The sequence below is a fragment of the Vanessa tameamea genome, chromosome 19 (genome assembly GCF_037043105.1).
Source record: "Vanessa tameamea isolate UH-Manoa-2023 chromosome 19, ilVanTame1 primary haplotype, whole genome shotgun sequence".
Classification (NCBI taxonomy): Eukaryota; Metazoa; Arthropoda; class Insecta; order Lepidoptera; family Nymphalidae; genus Vanessa; species Vanessa tameamea.
In genome coordinates, this window is record NC_087327.1 from 9,131,443 (window position 1) to 9,146,157 (window position 14,715).

At 30.6% G+C, this 14,715-nt stretch overlaps 1 protein-coding gene across 2 annotated transcripts in view; it reads right to left on the reverse strand.

The window, feature by feature from the left end:
- Positions 1 to 14,715, reverse strand: part of LOC113399430 (uncharacterized) — a 174,056-nt gene that overhangs the window by 31,968 nt on the left and 127,373 nt on the right. The window contains exons 1-2 of one of the 2 annotated variants that reach the window (XM_026638567.2): positions 13,084 to 13,240; positions 6,468 to 7,086 (exon numbers count right to left, since the gene is read on the reverse strand). In XM_026638567.2, the coding sequence (XP_026494352.2) occupies positions 6,468 to 7,064 (597 nt within the window). In that variant the 5' untranslated portion in view covers positions 7,065 to 7,086; positions 13,084 to 13,240. Of the gene's footprint in view, positions 1 to 6,467; positions 7,087 to 13,083; positions 13,241 to 14,715 lie in introns of those variants that run through there. The other variant, XM_026638570.2, reaches the window with a different exon arrangement.

Here is a 14,715-nt window from a genome sequence, read left to right on the forward strand (position 1 = left end):
AACTATTTTAATCGCATACAAATGGAAACTGAATAATAACACAAAATAAAATATCGGAGCGAGTTAACTTAATAAGGGCTTATTAAGTTAACTTGTAACGTGTAGACAAGTTTTACTATAAATATATGCGGGGTCTAGTCGTGTGTGGTAAGATTATACAAGAAACGAGGTAAAATTGAGACATCAGTGTCTTGCAAATTATAACGTATCGGAACAGCCTGTTATTTTATTTAATATGTACAGGTTTTTTAAAGGAAGTACAGTGTTTATTTTAGTAGATATTACAAAACCTTTTTACGGACTTGACCTTAAAATTATAAGCAAATAATTTTACAAATATTACATTTTAAGTAAGTCAAAACAGTGCGGTGGATTTATCTCGAGAATCTTAACTGAATATTTGAGATTCGAAACCGTGCAAGCACAATTGGGTTTCGAGTGCTTAATTTTGTGTTAAAGTATCCTATGTTTGACGGTAAAAATAATCTTGATCGAAAATTGCATGTGTTGCATGAAATGCTGCCAGGTGTGTGTGTAATAAGAAAAACTCCAACCCCCTTCTCTTTAAAGAAGAAGAGTTCTTTTTCCTGCTAACATAAACAGGCTGGTACCTAATTTAACTTTATATTTTTAATAAATTAGTTGATACTATAAATAATTTACAAATAAAATTCAAGCTCATAAAAAATCCATCCGTATTTTATTACGTTAGGAATGGTTTTATATCTTCAAATATAAATCCAAACGGGAATCATACCTGATCAACAAAATAATTCAAACAGATTCATAAATTACGGAGTTCTGTGGCAATAAACATAAAAACTACAATTGAATTGATAATCTTTTTTGATGTCGATTTATGATAAAGTATTATTTTAAGTCTGTCAATAGAAGACGATATCTTAGCATTTAACGTGCAATAATCCACTACTTATGATAGAATCAACGTTACGACACTTGTAGTTTTAATAACCCTAACTATCGATTGGATGCTCTCGTGCTGAATTGATTTTTGTCGTGTCCCTTGCGTCTATTATTACACCGGACCAATCAAGCCTTAACACGGCAATACGAGTACTGTTTGATATTGGAATAACTGATAACGTCTGACCAACACGACGGTCTTAAACAAAGCGATATTGAACACTGGTGTATCGAGAAGCTAACTGGATGTGGCACTTTAAAACAACCGTCAATACAATGACGCAAAATAATTATCGAAGGCTAAATAGCGTTAAATATCATTATATTGTGCAAGTAAAATCGTCGGCAGATGTTACACAGCTTGACAAATGACCAAATCCTGGTGTGAATTATTGGTGATCTTATATATAGAATCGTATATAAAAGTAAGAGAAATAATGAGGATGATCGCCTGAAGGAGGGATAACGCTTTTCCCTTACGTGACCATTTCAGTCGATTCATATTCGTTCTACTGTAAACCGCATAAAGAACTTCTTTCCAAAAAATTTAGTAAATATTTAATATATTTACGAAAGTACGAAATTAGAAAATCACAAAAGTCAATTTCCGACATCGCTAACAAGTTCAGTTACAAAGTTCCAACGTTTAAACTTTAAACGTGATTGATCCGTTGCATCTGACGTTAAAATAACTCGAGTAATAAAATTGGAACTCTAAGAGCAACTATTTATGGTCCACATTCACTTGATGGATAAACTTTCTCGATAAAAAATTCACGCTAGTAAATATAGTTGATACGGTAGAATGTCTAATATCGAAATAGTTTATGTTTTGAGAAATAACGTTTTAATGAAAAACCTGTATAGGTACCGTGTTTTTGGTTACCGAACCAACAAAGCTGATACTTTCTTCCTTGGTTGAGGTGAAATGAAAAGATCTAAAAGACAAGAGAAAATGGGTAAGGATTTTATAGAATTCCAAACCGTGAAAGGCTTTGTCTGATAGTTAGGGTACGTGGATGTATATCATAAGTATTAAGGTAGATTTATTACAATGTTGATAATTCGTGTAGGGCTTTTACAAATATGCCTGATAGGTTCAATTCTATATTCTTCATTAGCTCATCTATAGTAAAAAATAAATCTTTCCGAGTTGCTTTATCAGATTCTTCTCAAGTTTTATATATTTATTTTCTAACACAACGCTTTCTGATATTTATTAAACAAGGCCGATACTTCTATGGATTACCATTTTGTTATGAAAAAAAAAAATCCGTTGCTTAAATTCAAGACTCATTCTAAAATTTTCGAAACACCGTCATTTTAGTCAATTGAATAAATACATCAGCAACGTATTTCTCAGACAGGCCATGAATATTAAAATAACATTAATTATAAATGAGAAATTTGAAACAAAAACAGAACGCAACCAAATCCCTGAGTCATGATAGTATCTACATATAACAAGAGAAACGAAAATGTAATCCTTGAATGGCACTTTTAAATATTATGCGCATAAGAAAACATGCACCCTCATCTTAAACAATTAAAGGAACAAATACAAACATCTAAAGGTCTGACTGAAGTCGGTCGTTTAAGTTTGTTTTATCTTATTTTAAGAATTTTAATATATTTAAACTGTAATGTACCTTAACGACAGATATTCAGTTGTCTTCTAATACTGCAACAGTACTACTGTAAGTATTCATTTCCAATAAGTAGTTTTCATAAATCTTAAAATTTAGACTGTGATGCGGCGTTAAAATAACGTAAAGTCAAATAATAAAAAACTATCAAACACAACTCTATAGGGACAGAATTATTCAAGAAAAAAAATTATAAATAGCTATCAAATATCCTATTTTTCATCCAACCTTGGGAACTAAGATGTCCTATTATATTATATCCCTCGTGACTGTTGTGATACTGGCTAACTCATCCTTCACCTCAGCAAAATGGAACACAGAACTATTTGGCGATAAAATATCTGATGAGTGGGTGTTACCTAACCAAACGGGCTTGCACAAAGCCACCACCGAGTAATTAAAAGGTGAATAGGTAATTCTAATCAGAAGGGAAATTGTATAAATTCTATTCCAATACGGCGTCGTGCATATATTTGATTCCATTATAAATCATGAGGCACACAATCTCATTTCGTTTTGCTAATAATGATATAACAAAAAAATTAATGATTTGTTTTAAAATTTTATTTCAAATGAACTTAAAATAAATATTGATTTTCAATGTTTATGACAAACGTTCTCAAACAATATACACACGCGCATCAAAATTTCGGGGAAAGTATTGCTTACAAAACACGTACTGATATGAAAACAATGAATATACTAGTTATTGTTTTTTTTTATATATAATCAAATCCTTGAAATAAGAAATACTTTATAGACCTTTAAATTAAATTTAACTCATCTATAGTTTAGAAATTCGAAATTCAAATTAAAAAAGTTCAAATATCGAATAGAATCTCGAAAAATAAACAAAAAGAAGATCGTTAACCAACACATCGTTAGCACTATGAATCATTTGCAAATCATTTTAAATGAGATTTTTTATTTATTAATAAAGCAAAACATATAAAATGTAACACGTTAATGACGTCCAATTTATGTTCACACGTCATCAGTAAATTATCCTCTAAGAGGTGACCAAGATACTCGAGTTAAACCTCTTTTAGACCACCCAATCATTCTGCTAACGATGACTCATAGCAAATAAGTATTAACACCTTTTCCTCACAAGAACTAAGTATAAAAAGCATGAGAAAAGAGGTTTACGATAAATGTTCTTGACAATTTATATTAAATTAATACTTATTCATAAAGATTGAGAGTTAACACGACTTCTGGTTTTTGATCAACCTAAAATTTACAAAATGACGATTCAGAATTGCTTCTTAGATTCTACTATAATAAATGATGTTTTGATTGCAATTAAATCATCATCATTGTTTGCCTGTCCTTATCCAATTTACAAGTCTTATGGCCAGCCTCCAACGCATTTTAGAATGCTTTTGCTTATGGTGGTACAGTGATACGTGGTTCTCTGTCGCCATACGGTTGGTACAAACTTCATCAAATGATAAATATATTTGACTAAAAAAAAATGAACGAGCTATGGTAGTCACAGATGTAACATATGATATATCAAGTTGGTAATATGCAAAATTAAAGTTATATCCTCTTGGAAAATGTGTTGATACCATCCGATTGCTAACACTAGCAGGGCGCGCACTCATTGGTCAAATTAAATAGCGCTCGCTTTCCCAGCTTCCTGTTACATATTTCCGTCCCTTTTCACGAAATCACATCCACAGATTGCAGGGACACGAGAGAGTAAAAATCATGCCATAAAAACTACACCCACGAATTATGCGTATTCGGTAGCTCTAGTCTGCTTAGTTGAAACCATTGGACTCTACACTTGGACCTTAGAGTCTTGCCTTTGATTTTTTTCTTAAAGATTTTTTAATAAAATTATGTAGGTCAGTTTTGAAAATAATCTTAGATGCAAATATTCTTCTAGCAAGTTGATAAGAATACCGACAATGATCCTGCTATCTCTCTCTTTCTTTCCTCTCACTTTATTTTAAAATTACTGTGATTTAAGATTTGTCTTTATTAAATTTGATTGATTAGGACTCTATATGAAATTCACATCACGTCAAAAATATATCTACACTTATACAAAACTGTTTGAAAATTACAAACAAATAAAAATTTATTTCTGGTGTGATCATATAATCGTACTAATTACAAATGTAATAAAATTACAATTTCATAATTTTGCTATAGTCATATTTAGAAAAGATATAATAAATGTAATTTAATACATTTCCGACAACATCGAAACGAGTTGCATATGTCATTAAAATATTAAAACCCCAAACAGAACCTGGACGAGATAATAGTAAAGTGAAAAAATCTTAATGAATTATGTACCAGGTTTTTTCCCTTTTGCGTTGTTAGTTACACAGAGTGCCGCCTTGTGCCCGATGTCTTAATCAAACGAGATTGCGATACGTAAGCCGCAGGAATTTAACGCGGGTTATAAAAACGAGATAAAAATGCGTTGAAAATTAGTCATTCGTTTCACGCTTAATTTATTGAAGTGATTATAGGAATAATAATCGTCTAATATTTTTTATAGTGGAGATAAAGTTTAACGGTTTGTGATCAAAGTTAATAACGAGGATGATAAGAAAGTTTTTGGAACAGATAAAAATCTCAGGCGACTTCTTTTAGCGTATAGTTGTGAGATTTTATAGCAATTAAATCAAAGAAAGCTATTTAAAAAGTGATTAATTACACAAGTGATCCGACGACGAGACGAAATGACCCAGTCGTTAAAATGGTTGAGTCGTAATCAAAGATTGCGGGTTTAAACCAAAGCAAGCATCACTGCATTTTCATGTGCTTAATTACTGTGAATTATAATTTGTGGAATGAGCTCTAAGCCTTCGCGAAAGAGGTATTAACGCAGCAGTGCGATATTTATATGATATTACACATAAACATATCCGAAGTAAAACGATGTTTATTTAAAGAGTATTTTTTTTAAGAAATGGTATCTAATGGTCGACATAATCCAAGACCCATGGTTTCTAACAAACATTTCACGAACCGACATTCTTTAGCAATAATGAAGTAATGAGGTAAGTAAATAGAAAGCTCGTATCAATGTTAGCATTACAAGTACTTACGAAATCCAGGCTATAAACCGTTACTCTCAAGTTTCATAATACTGAGTCAACAGAGAACGATGGACTAAAGTAAGCAAGACTTACTTTATAAGTCGAAGATCGTAAAAAACTCGGAGATGTAAAGATAAAATGTATTGTCGCAACGCGTTCATTAAAGCCCGCATATGACAAATATTTACTAACAACGATAAGAGACAGAGTTATTCATTATTTTTTGGGAATGTTAAATTTCAGATAAGAACGTTCGCGATACGTCACGTTTTAAATGTTTTGTAAATGAAACAGGAAAAATGGTTTACGTTTTTGTGTTGATAAAATATCATAGATTCATGTTACTGACATTCATTCAATTTTATTTAACATCACTTTAAATTTTCCAAATTTGAGGTCAAAAACTGAACAAAGACTATCCCTGGTGAGAAGTTTCAGAGCTTATCGTATGGTACTAAATGTCAAAATTAAATATTATTATTGACATTTCTTTTTGTAATAAAATATGAAATACGATGCAAATTTTAATTTCTAAAATACCATTTCAGTTTATGTAAGCTTTCCAAGTGGACTGTTGCGGAAATGAAGTGGCATTCTAATTAGAATTTGCATTAAAATTTCCAACACATTTAAGTTATTCCTGTGTTTCTATTTTAATGAAAACCTAATTTTATTTTCCTTTACCGAGAACCACATATGCTAGAATAAAGTAGTTTCCATGTCAATATGGAAAATTTCGTTCATGATTTTATGTTCACATAATCAAAATCAACACCTTTAGAAATAACTGATCATAACAATATGTCATAAAATATATAAATAAATTACTTACTGGTTCCGTATCGCAAGTTTCCAAATCCGAAATCGGGTCGTCACCACAATAGTAGTCTGCCTGCAGGAATGGTGGTCGCGGAGGCGGTGGAAGCAGAAACTCTGGAGGTGGTCCAAGACAATCACACTCCGTAATGTCCGTGGGCTCCAAATCCCACATCTCGTACTTATCTAACTTAACACTATTCACAACCTTGTCGCTGTAATCACTAACACTAGAATATCTAGTATCACGTTTAACGCGGTTTACTTCATTTGTAGTTCTTATTTTTATTAAATTGGCTATGTATAGTTCGTCATCGATATCACTCCACACGTTCTTTCTAACCTCTTCATTATCTTCGAAGTCACTGTAACTCTCTGTATCAGTTTCAGACGCTATAATACGATCGCTCTCACTATTCGATTCGTTAATAAATTCACTGCTTTCTTTGTTCTTATCACGGAAAGCATTTTCACTTTTAGTGTTTACCGATTTATCGTTTAAGTCAGGCTTTTGCAAATATTTCCCACTGAGATTTTTGTAAATAGCATTCTGAAGTGTCCAAAAAGCGTACGAAGACGCTTTGGTTGGACCACTATCGTATCTCTCGTCCATACGCGGTTTTCTTCTATTTTATCTGTAACAAACAAACATCGATTAAATAAAACTTATCTCGTACAACAATCGCTACTTCATCCAATTTCGTATCAGACGTCGAGTGAATCAATTCCGTATTAACATCAAACCATTTATTATTTAATAGAAGAGTTAACACCTCATTTTGTATAACAAAGAGGCCGCAATTAATGACTACTACATCTAAGAGCACAATGGCTGCCTTGGTATCGATATCATCAGGGTCCATTGGTTATTTTAATTTATTTTTTATCGCTTCAGTTTAACCGGATGGGTTTCTAGGTATGCACGTATCGTGATGGTGTCAGAACTGGCCTCGAAAGTAAGATCAACGTTTCATAACATCAAACGATACTTATTTAAACTGTTACGCTTACAAAGATTATAATCTAAATAACATAGTTTATTATTGATTATAATAAATTCTATTTGTATTTTTTTTTATTTATTTATAGTTTTTATATAGACTGTCAGTTGACAGTTAATAGAAATTTTGGTATAATAGCGGAGATGTTACAAGTTAATGAGTTGATACAATTACGTGCACATTGGGTTAAAATTAAAGATGAATAATCCGAAGTGATTTTATAACTTCTATCAAGAGTGATAAGCTATTATTTAATAAACTAAAACCTTCATTCAAATATAAAACATTATTTATTTTTGAAAGACATGTAACAAATGAACGCATTGTTTTTATTTAATTTTTTATCGTATCAGCATCTATTCTTTTGTACTCGTGAATATTTAGAGTCATTACGACTGTAAAGAACCAAGTCTTATTTGAACCGGTGCTTGAATATTCACTAATGTCCACAATTGACACAGCGCTAATACACAATAGTTAAACGAAGAATGTTCCGAGAAGCCGGCGTGAGATTGCGGGGTCAGAGGGTCAAGACAGCTCCAAGTCACTCAATAATCAAACGGATGTTTAGCATAGAACCTCTGTCGATTTCATATATTACAATTCTTATACGGTACATTTTATATAAGTATATACGATTGATTGGTTAGAAAATTGACAATAGATTTTATTATACATATACAGATGGTCGATGGGAAAATGCTCCTAAGATTATTAAACTCCTAAAAGATACAACTCTTTTTCATTCTCCTAAAATTCGAATCAAAATCAAAATATTCTTTCAAGTAGGCTCATAAAAGCACCTTTGAATCTTCATGATACAGTGTTGAAATAAATGTAAAGGTACCACCGGTTCGATACGTAGATTCTACCGACAATAAATTGAATAATAAGTCCTTTCCATCATTTTAATTTCAGTACGTTACTAAAGTACAATTACATTTATATATCCTGTCTAGAAGTCAACAACAAACTCCAAGTTTTTTTGTAATAGAAGATTGAGTAAATGCATATTACTATTGGTTTTTAAGCCGCAGAGCAATCATCCACTTGGCATGATATTTTCGGCACCTACCATCGGCAAATTTCGACCAATACACATGACCGTATGAAGATGTCCGTTCTGTAGTTATAGACTTTATCACGTTCAGACAGACCGACGCGGTGGGGGACTTTATTATATAATACGTAGTGATTAAAATAGGCTTTCACAAGTACTTTTGCAACATATACAAGTAAATTAAAATTAACACAACCCTCGCTTCGGAATGATCGCACAACTGTTTCATTAATATAACTGTTTAAAATATTAAACCACAAAATGTACGCGTGAAGTCGCATTATAGTATATGTATATATTAGTAATTGAGAATAATAATTCGTCTATTAGTATAATTGGGTTTAACGTATTGTTGTTGATATGTCACAACCTTAATAAGGCTCTTAAATATTTCAGAACATATTGTATTGTTTGATAGGGATTTTCAATTAGCCCGTTTATAATTTCAAGAATCGTATGTATTTAACATATAAATCCAATTAGGCAGTATGTAGATAAATAACACACATACGACATTGAAAGTGAAACCAATAAACTTGTATAATATCACGCTTTCAATTTTCTTATACTCATTTAAAAAAAAAAAACCATCTCCTTGGAAAAATACTTTGTGATTGGTCAAACATATTAGTAGGGTTTTGTGCAAGCCCATCTGGGCAGGTAACATCCACTCATTAGATGTTCTATCACCAAACAGCATACCTACTTAGTCTAGTCGTTATCCGGTTCGAAGGGTAAGTGATTTAAGTTTCAAGGTCTGTATGTGTCAAATCGACCAAAATGTCATAATATTAACTTCCTGCTTAAATCGCCTAAATCTATTTAAATAGTATCGATCTAATTAAACAGTATCGATAATTTTATATTAAGGCATTTAAAGGTACTTGGTTGTAAACAAGCATGTCACCAGTTGACAGATTTAGTTCTAGATATTCATGCAGAGATAACCCCGGACGTCTCAAATATTTGGATAATCAACTGGCAATAAATACGAAAAATCTTCTACGAAATTAAAAAAAGGCAAGTCTTCTATTTCATTTATTTAATATCCAATAATTATACTTTTGCTGATCAATCACAGAAATTTAATAAATATGACCATACAATTGGATATACGGAGATCATTTATCATGGCACTTACAAAGACATGAATTACGAACAGAAGATTACATAAATTCATAATTACTATCCACAATAACATTGACAAATGTATTCAATGGATTCCATTGGACTGCGCATGCGTAATCATTTTATTTGTCTAAATTCGGCGTGTGATTTCGATCATACTTTTCGACGCTCATTTATGATCGTTCAAACCTTACATTTAACAGTAATCAAACCTCATTGTTGTGTATCTAAACGTCAATTAAAATCACTATTCGTAAGCTAAACGAAATGTTTTATTTGAATATATTCATTACTCAAGAAATTAGTTAATTCAATATGGCATGTAATTACACTGGGTCACTTAAAATTGCCAGGTGATATGACACATCATAATTATTGGGATTGTATTATCATCCACTAACCCGATCGATGGCCATCCATATAGGTTGAGTCTCATTAACATTTTGGCGAGTGTTCCGAGTGTCTGACATCAGCACAATGCCAAGTGGAGGGCCCTCAAGCCTCTTAACGAGCCTATTCTGTTGGTTTTCTCACGTGAATTATTACTAGTTGAGCAGGGTTGCCGGTTCGAGTTTTCTCGATGCGTTCGCAACAACTTGTAAACATTGGAATAACAATGACGTTAATTGACACATTTTTGTATATAATATTTCCATTTTTTTTTTCGTTCAAATATTCGTAGTAATGCTTTCAAGCTTGTACCTTGTTACATCTAAATTAAAAAAAAAAAAAAAGAAACTATATAAATTGTAAATAAAAGTGCAAAAGGTACCAAATATAATTAGTAACTTCAACATAAATTGTAAATTAAACAATTACCTCCGTGTTATTTATTAATTCTTTATCATGTTGAAAATTGTAAACAGTTACAAAAAAATAAAAAAACTAATCTAAAGGTCTCCAAACCGGTGGTAGTTTTTACTTTGACTACCGATAAATAAGGAATAATTTTATAACGAAAATTTACATGCACAAGCTTTATTAATATATCTAGTAAAAAATGTTTATGACTGATTATACATTTAGTGTCTCTTACAAAATGTCAAAGAGTAAAAAAAATAATTTTACCGGAAAGCATTTATTTTGTACTATGATCAACAAAAATAACGGTTACTAAAATATAAAACTACGTGCAAAGACCAAAGGTTTACAAAATCGAATCGCATTTGAAACGGAATTGACGCAGATTTCGCAGTTATAATGGATTTTAGTTCGTTTATAATTTTATATTATTTTCAGCGTAACAATAATTTAACATTAAGAAAATATAAAAACGTTCGCATGTCCATTTTATTGGTAATGGCAACATTGTAATTTTTTATTTTTATTTAAGCGGTCGTTTGGGCAAATTTTTGAAGCCCGTGTTTTTTTTTTTATATTAAACAAATAAATTATAGTATTAATTGTTGAATTAAAGCTAATAATATATATGTGAATGTATGTATCAGATGTCAAAGACTGATTACTAAGTTTCTTGTCGGTTCTAGAAAGTATTAAATCACAAAATTATACTTTTTTGTGTTATTTAGTGTTTTATTAACCTTGTAAATAATAAGGGTAACCAAAAACATTCGTATTTAGTTATTTCAAAATAATTCGATACACATTCTATTTTTAAATCAAAGCGCCGTTGTAGTAAATTCATGTAACAAATAAAAAAAAACTACTATGTAGGCAAAGTCAACATGGATGGCTTCCAAATGGTCCCCCTTTAATTCAGCATTCCAGCGATAAACCGTTCAATGCATTGAGATCGCTGTGTGTGAACACGCCTTTATGACCTATAAAATGAGTTTAAGTAGGGAGGCGGGACAATCTGGCTTTCTAGAATACTTCTTTAATGTGTATTTATGATATTATGCAACAAAGAAATAATACGAATTTTTTTTTTATTGTAGCAAATGTGGTTAAGTTCGAAAGGTCGTATGTGAAAATCATTGTAAAATGTCAATAATTTTCGTTTTCATAAATAAGGTCTTAATGTAAATAAATATTTTTTATTAGATAATTGGTCAGAGGGAAAATTCTTACTTTATAACAAATTACAAATTTCATGATAATCTGTCCAGTAAGAATGTTAAGAGAGTTAGGTATTAATAACACTTTGATAATCGTATATTTGTTAGTGTTCTTGTAACTTAGACTCTGACCAATTAGAACTTATATTCAAATTCATGTTTGTTTTGTAAGACGATACTAAATAGCCCTACTAAGTTGTAGATACTAAGTAGTAATTTATTTAAAGCTTTTAGCTTTATTTATTATTTAATAAGTTTATGTATATATAATTATATCAAATATTGTGAAATGTTATTTTGGTTGATATAAATTTTGGTTATATATATTTCTATAATATATAATTATATTTATTGTCAAACAAGAAATTTTATGGTTTTCATTGTGCGTGTACTTTTAAGTTGTTAATTAAATTATGGTTGAGCAACTGAAGTAAATATTCTTTTTTTTTATTATAACGTGAGAACTCCCATTATGAATTTATAATCACTAGGATTTTTTGTTTAAAGTCTATCGACTCTTACAGGAACTAAATTAAAAATAATTAGTAAGATACGGATTGTATACGGTTTTACGTAAATACGTTATTTATCGAGGAAACCTCGACGTGTATCGGACGACTACGGTATACGCCATACGGTTTGGTTCAGTCGACGCTGTGACTTCAACGCGTCCGCTCCGTGATGACGAAATTCATAGACTTCCCTAAACACATCGAAATATTCTCGATAAATAACATAAGGGAAACATATTATTTATACGAATAATAATAATAAAGCCGTTACAGAACGTACACTAAATGTAGAAATGGCCAAAGGTTGTCTAATTATTACATACGGTAATATACTAATTTATTCAATTATTTAAATAATTAAAATGATATAATATTCGAGAACAAAAAGTAGTAAAAAATAAATAAATAGGTAAATAGCTAAACCATCATATTTTTACTTGTCATCCTTAAACTGATCTTATTTTACTACAAGTTACCAAAAGATAACCAGACACCTTTTGGTACTAAAAGATAAATCATTAATAATATCAATGGAAATAGTTTTTCCTAAAACATCTCTGTTATCCGTCACTTAGCTTTGCACATTACACACACAGTGCACAGTTTATCAGAATGTTTATAAATGAATCCCTGAGCCGAACATATTCAAACAGTAATATCTTCACATCTAGATTATTTATTAGATTAGCTGGAATTGCCAACTTTGTTCATAAACTAGGTCTGGACGGAACCTCTTGGCAGAGTAATTCACTCATTTCTCAATTTAACTTTCATTTGAAACTATTCTGTATCGGCATTATTAATTTTAAAAAAAAGGAACGCATTCTTTTTAAAAAATGTTCCTACAGTATATTTGAACCAAAAAGTATTTATACGACAATAATAAAAAAAAAAAAGTAACACTAAAACTAACCTGTCATAAAATTCACTAGACTAATCCAATTCAAAAGTTTCATATCGAATACCGTACACTTATATCACTCACAATTCATCACTTCACACATAACCGCGCGTAATTATATAGAATACGAGAATGCGTCTCACGCGCCCGACCGTTTTGAACTAAATGAAATTTTACGAAACGCACCCTATTTATAACTTCGGTGCTTGACAGCTTCGCTGGTCTATGATTGGCTGCACCTACTCAGGTAGTGTTTTTTTTTGTATTCAATTTGTTTCGACGCTACTTTCTTGTCAACTTGACTTCGGATTTGATATTTATGATTGCGACGATTAAGATTTACTAAAAATAAATATTGACTTTAATATAAAAAAATATATAAGTTTAAATTTCGAATTTTTCTAAGACTCGGTCGTGCTGAATGTAAATTTCAAAGTTAAACACGGTTAAATGAATGAATGAATGGAAGTAAATTACAAATAGAAAACCAAGTAAACTCTAATTGAGCAAACGCAAGGTGCAAATCTTACGCTCTTAACTTTTCTCTTTAAACGTTAAATAAAAGCTCTTTAAAATCTTCTTTTTAATTATAAAGATGCTTAACTTGAACCTGATAAAATTCAAGCTTTTTGCCTGTCTAAGTTAATGTCTTATTTTCGTAAAGTTTTTGGAAATAATACTTTTTCTTGTTTTGAGTGGTGAGTGAACCGGTGTAATTACACTCATAAGGTACATAACATCTCAAACGGTAGGTTTCAGCGATTATAGCCAGAGATAACTTAACATCAGACACATCACAATTCGCTCAAATTATTGCATAATTTTAATTGGATATATAGTGAGTGAGTTTCATTATATTTATCTTGAAATAAAATGCATTAAAGTCAATATGAAATATATTTAAAAATGTACCTAATTTTAAAATGCAATTATATTATGCTTTGTAATATTATAATAACACGACGTCTTATGATTATTTATAATGATGTACTTGAATGTCTGTTACTTATTTTTCTAAAGAAGTTAAAATAGAAGTAGAGTCATACAATTATGAGATACGTTAAACGACTTAGAAAATAATGTATTATAGTAAAAGCTAAAGTATTTTATCATACAGCCCTACCAGTATGCACAAAGATTGAATTAAATTAAAGCTGTATGAAAAAAAAAATGGAACAATTTGCTTATAACTAAATTCAAATTAAGAAATAAATAATTGTATTTCGTTCTTAATTTAAATTAATCTCTTATCGATTCATACTACGATTTCAACTAAATTTAAATTAAGAACTGAATAATTATATTTCGTTTTTGATTTAAATTAATTAGTAATTATACGTCATCGATATTTACAACGATATCAAGTATGTACGGAATCAAAATCGTTTATTAAACTACAATTTTTGAAAAAAATCATTAACTATTTCGTAGGTCGGCGTTCTTTTTTACGCGAATGCACGGTAAAAAATTGTATGTTCGATACAATCTAGATTTTTCAATCGTCAAACGATTTTATTGATTGAAATATCGTGATTTTGGTTTTATTTGATCGTACTGATGAGCTATTGTATGACTGAGCTATTCAAGAATTCCATTTATACATGAAACTACTTGGTACTCGTTTTTAAATCGAACTGAACACCT